At 57.1% G+C, this 5043-nt stretch overlaps 1 protein-coding gene across 1 annotated transcript in view; it reads right to left on the bottom strand.

The window, feature by feature from the left end:
• Nucleotides 1–4326, bottom strand: part of SLC6A3 (solute carrier family 6 member 3) — a 35533-nt gene extending 31207 nt beyond the window's left edge. Inside the window, exons 1-2 of the mRNA XM_007471907.1 lie at nt 4041–4326; nt 2681–2812 (exon numbers count right to left, since the gene is read on the bottom strand). Coding sequence (XP_007471969.1) covers nt 2681–2812; nt 4041–4326 — 418 coding nt within the window. The remainder of the gene's footprint in view (nt 1–2680; nt 2813–4040) is intronic.
• Between the last annotated feature and the right edge of the window lie 717 nt (nt 4327–5043).

Here is a 5043-nt window from a genome sequence, read left to right as displayed (position 1 = left end):
GAGGGGAGGGGCAGGGAGGGAATGAGAGGGAGAGGGGAGACAGAGACAGAGGAAGGAGAGGGAGGGAGGGAGGGAGAGCTTGGAGAGACCCCCTCCCAGGCCCCATGGTCACACTGGTTGCCCTCAGCATCACCGGCAGCCTCTGGAGGGACAGTGCCGGGGAACAAGGACATGGCACGGCCCTCTGAGGGCCCTCGCCCTGACCGTGGGCGTCACTGCCTGGCCTTCTCGGGTTGATCTCAGTGCAGTCAGGCCCATGGAAGGACTCCCGGGTCCAGGGAAGGGAAAGATGGGGAAGAGGGCTCCCCGGAGAGCTGGGTTCCCTTCCGCAGGGCCCGGATGCGCCAATCGCCCATTGGAGGACCTGCCGCCCCATGATGACCGTTTGGGGCATTTTAACTGATGTCTTCATTTATCATGTGTCCCCCCTATTTAATGACACATGAAAGTATGTGCAATTTTATTAGTTAAACTGTTTTTAAAGACAAGGAAGGAAAGGAAGACATGTGTATCAGGGTATCCAGGACAGCACGGTTTGCCTCACCTAACTCAAGGAGCGATGCCGACCTCCTGTCCAATGGGCATCCTATGAAGAAACTTAACCTGAATGAGCTGGGCATCACCTGCTAGGGATTGTAGCTTTGTTAGTATCAACCTATTCGAGGTGTCTCTTGTTCACACATAGAAGTTCTTGCGTTGATTCACTGATCTGCAACAAACAGCCCTGTGCTGATACCACAAAGATTCCAAGGCTCGACGGCTGACTTTCTGTGATGTGCGATTTCCCCAAAGCTCCAGATACAAGATGGGGTGATCAGGCTCCGGCTGAGCTTCTGCCCGCGGGCGCCGCAGGCTGCTTCTCCGTGTGGCCTCACTGGCCCCGCACAGCCCTCCAGGAGGATGTTTCCAGACCTGGGAGGCAGGAGCGTGGATGGGCCGTGACGTGGAGTAGAGCTCGGAGCCGGCAGGCGTCTGCCCGGGTCTCCAGGCTCCGAGGCCAGGCCGTGCTGACTGCCCTGCAGCTGCACGTGTAACTTCCCCGTGGAGGGGCTGACACTCTCACTGTTCGAGTCGGATGTTCTGCAGTAACCAAATTCTTCAGGTAACTAGTCCTTCGAGGCTCCTGGAGACCACTTATTGACGTTCTACAAACTGCGGTATAGAAATTCACTTTGGCAGTTCTGTTAGAGAAAATTCTTCTTGTGGTAGGACACACAGCTGGAAGTTTGCTTCTGTCTGCGGGCCTGCAGCCCTGGGCTCAGCGTCCTTTTTCTCGGGAAAGAGGCCGATTTACTCTGACTTAGCTCTGGATTCCCTGGTGGGAGGCGTGGGCTGGGGTCACGTCACGTCGCAAACTGACAACTTGCTCCAGAAGTAAACGTGTCGCACAGCCGGCGTCCTTCCCTGGCGCCCCCAGGATGGTCACTTGAGGGCGGGCCCGCCTCACGTCCGACCCGGCACCTTCGTGCTGTGTAACTACCGACTGCTGGCGCAGCCCATCGCAGGAGATGCTGGCTGCCCGGCAGGCCCGGAGGCCAGGATGAACTCACGCGTCCTGAAGCGTCAGGTGGACTCGCCGCCCCTGACGTTATCGGCCCTGCCCGCAAAGACACCGGCCGTGCCCTCGACCTGCCCGGCTCTGAAGAGGCGCCCGCAGTCTCAGCTTCCTGCGCTTCTGCCCTCGGGACCCCCGAGCGCACCAGAGGCCGTTCCAGTGACTTATTTAAGCTCTGACTGTTGTGAGCAAATCCTGCTAAGGGGACGCCCAGCACTGGCACCTGAACCCAGAGCTGCTGCCTCACCCTGCAGAGGCTTGTGGGGTGAGCTGGGGCAGGGGTTCCCTGCAGCTCCATTGCTGGGTGAGCTGTGCATCATCTAGCCTAGGAGAAAGCTGCTCATGCCTTAGGGTTCACCCAGCAGGCCACCAGAAAGAAAAAAAGAACTCCACCACAGATGGTAGATAGATCGTGTTATGGGTTGGATCGTGGCCTCCAAAATTCATCTGTTGAACTTTTCCCCCAGTATTTCAGAATGTGACCTTATCTGGAGGAAGGGTCTTTACAGAGGTGGGCCCTAGTTCAGTGTGACTGATGTCCGTGTAAAAAGGGAAGTTTGGATGGAGCGACACACATGCAGGGAGGATGTGAAGACCCAGGGAGAAGACAGCTGCCCACAACCCAAGGAGTGAGGCCTGGAGCAGGCCCCCCACCCCCAGCCCTCAGAAGGAATCAACCTCACCAGCGCTTTGAATTTGGACTTCAGAACTTTGAGACAACAAACATCTATTATTTAAGCCGCTCGGTTTGTGGCACTTTGTCAGGCAGCCCTAGCAAACTAATACAGACGGATAGATAGATGAATGACAGATAGATTATAGATGACAGATGACAGATCTGGAGATAGGAGTATTTTTTTATCTTTTCTACTCTTTCAGCACTTTGACAAAACAACACTACTCATCCATTGCAGGCTGGCCTCGGCTGGGAACCAGGAGACACTCAAATCCTTAGTCATTACACATCTTTAAAGTAGGACCAAATTAAAAGGATGTGTCCACGTGCCTAGACACCTAGCAAAGCAGGACTGAATGCACACAGCTGGGGTTGACTTGCTTCAAAATTGCTCCAGGCTTGCCCTGGTCCACACCACGCCAGGCGCAAGGGGGCGTCCCCACCGTTACCTTTCAGGATAGGGCAGATCTTCCAGACACCGGCAGCCCCCTCCCTGTTGAACTGCCCGAGGGCCAGCTCCATGTAGAAAAGCGGCATCCCGGCAATGACCATGAAGAACAGGTAAGGGACCAGGAAGGCACCTGGGGGACACGACAGCACGTTCAGCCTGCGGCCGAGGATGGGCTGGCCTGTTGTCATTGGGGCGAGGGCTCAGCCATCCCAGCCAACCATGTGTGTCTTGGGCACGACCCTTGTCATCCATCTCCTGTCCCTGTTTCTCCCTGAAGCTCCCTGCAGGCAGGGCTGGTGAGCTTCCTGCCTCCATGCCTGGCCCCCGCTGTCATCCGTGCCCCAACGCGTCCCTGCAAGACTCCGGTCAGCTCCCTCCCCAAGTTATGGGTCAGCCCACGTCGTGGCTTTGCTCCTGGGTGCTGTCCCTTCCCCACCTGCACGGCAGGGCCTGCTCTGTGTCCCCCTCCCCCCACTCTTGAGCCGTGAATCCTCGGGATGTGACCCTGCCTGGCCCCTGGCATGTGGAGCCTGCCTCCATCAGGGCTGCAGCCTCGCTCAGGGCACAAAGTTCAGGCCCCGCAGGCTCAGCCTCCTTAAGCCCTCTGGCTCCACCTTAGATAAGGGGGCTTTGTCTCGGCTCTCTTCCAGGGAGGGGCGGGGGAGACAGGGAGACCCCAGAGTGATGCCTGTCTTGGGGCAACTTCTGTACCTGCTTAGGCCTCAGGTGGGGTGCCAAAACGCCGACCCACTCACAGGCACCCTGGAGGCCCTCCCCAAGGAAGCCTCCCGAAGCCCCAAGTGTGTGGCATGGAGTGACCCCCGACAGGGGCGTGGCAGAGTCGGGGGACTCATGGGAAACAGGCACCAACCTAACTGCTTCTCAGCTTGAATTTTTGTGGTGACCCTGGCCCATTTCTTAGTTTTCTGCCTCAAGCCCACACACGGAAGTTCTGGGACTGGCTGTGCAGGGGGAGGGAGACGGGCACACTCCCAGGGCATCTTTGGTGCCGGCAACTGCCAAGGGCCTCTGCATGCTTTGTAAACACTGGTTAAATCAGCCAAAGATACCATTCTCTGGGCCTTGGAGAATTTTCTTTTCCAAAGTGAAAGTCACCTTTGGAAACAGAAAGCAGAGCCATGGTGCCTCTGACCACTCGCTCGGGGATCCTGCTTTCCTGGCCTCAGCGTCCTCGGCTGCAAAGAACAATCAGGGAGGGAGACCACCCTGAGCTCTACGCCTGCAGCTCCAGGACATTCATCTGCGGAAACTGCGCCCCACTTATGCCGCATTCCTCCAGATGCCAGCCTTGTGGCCCTGGCTGGCAGGAGGGCGCGGGGAAGGGCGGACGCACTCACCCCCGCCATTTTTGTAGCACAGGTAAGGGAACCGCCAGACGTTGGCCAGGTCCACAGCGAAGCCAATCACCGAGAGGAGGAAGTCGGCCTTCTTACTCCAGGTCTCCCGATCCTGGGCCTGTGCGGGGCTCTGCGGGGGGTTGAGGAGGGTGGAGTTCGTGAGCTGCACCCCATTTTGTTCCTTGACCAGGACGAGCTCCACCGCCTTCGGGCCCGTGGCATTGGCCTCCTTAGCTGCGGCCACCGTGGAAGACATCAGTGCCACAGAGCACCTACTCTTACTCATGGCCTCCTGGACCCGGCTTCTTCCGTCTTGGTCTACAGCCGGCCTGAAAAGGAAACACACAGGGATGCACTGATTTAGTAGCCAGAGCACGATGCACCCGGTGGCGTGAGCACAGATCTGAGGCATTTCCAGCCATTTTTGGGGGGCAGAACAAATGCACTCCAAGCACCCAAGAGGACACAGCCAGGCTTGGGGACAGTAGGAGATGAGCTACCCTTCTCGTGGGGCTGCGAGACAGGCTGTGGAGACCTCAGGACAGACTCTGCTCCACTCCCCCCTTCCCCACGCACCCCTCTCCATTCCCATCAAAGTGCAAGGCTGTGTCCTCTCTAATTTAGCAATAATGCAAGATACTCTACCTCTGCACTCCCCACATTGCCAGGGAGTAATTGCCAGCGACCCTACAGCCTGGACGCTCAGCACCCCACAACCCCGCACCCCTGCCCCATCTTGCCAATCTTCAAATAGTTTTCAACAGTAAGTCTTCACAACAGTGCACAAACATTCTTTATACTCAGAGACCAAAGTCAAAGGCAAAATTCTAAAACCAGAGTCAGCCACAGGAATTCAAAGTTTCAAAGTAACGATTACAAGAGTTTCCTTCGAGGAATGGCTGCACCTTCCAAGTCCACCTGTGGCCACACCTGGAAGGGCTGGGCAGGTACAAGAGCTTCCGGTCAGGTAAATCCTCCCAGTCAGGATTTACCGGGGGGTTTA

Source organism: Lipotes vexillifer, unplaced genomic scaffold (genome assembly GCF_000442215.2).
Source record: "Lipotes vexillifer unplaced genomic scaffold, Lipotes_vexillifer_v1.1 scaffold1063, whole genome shotgun sequence".
In the NCBI taxonomy this organism is placed as follows: domain Eukaryota; kingdom Metazoa; phylum Chordata; class Mammalia; order Artiodactyla; family Lipotidae; genus Lipotes; species Lipotes vexillifer.
Note: the sequence above shows the minus strand (reverse complement) of the source record. Positions and strands in the feature narration are given on the sequence as shown.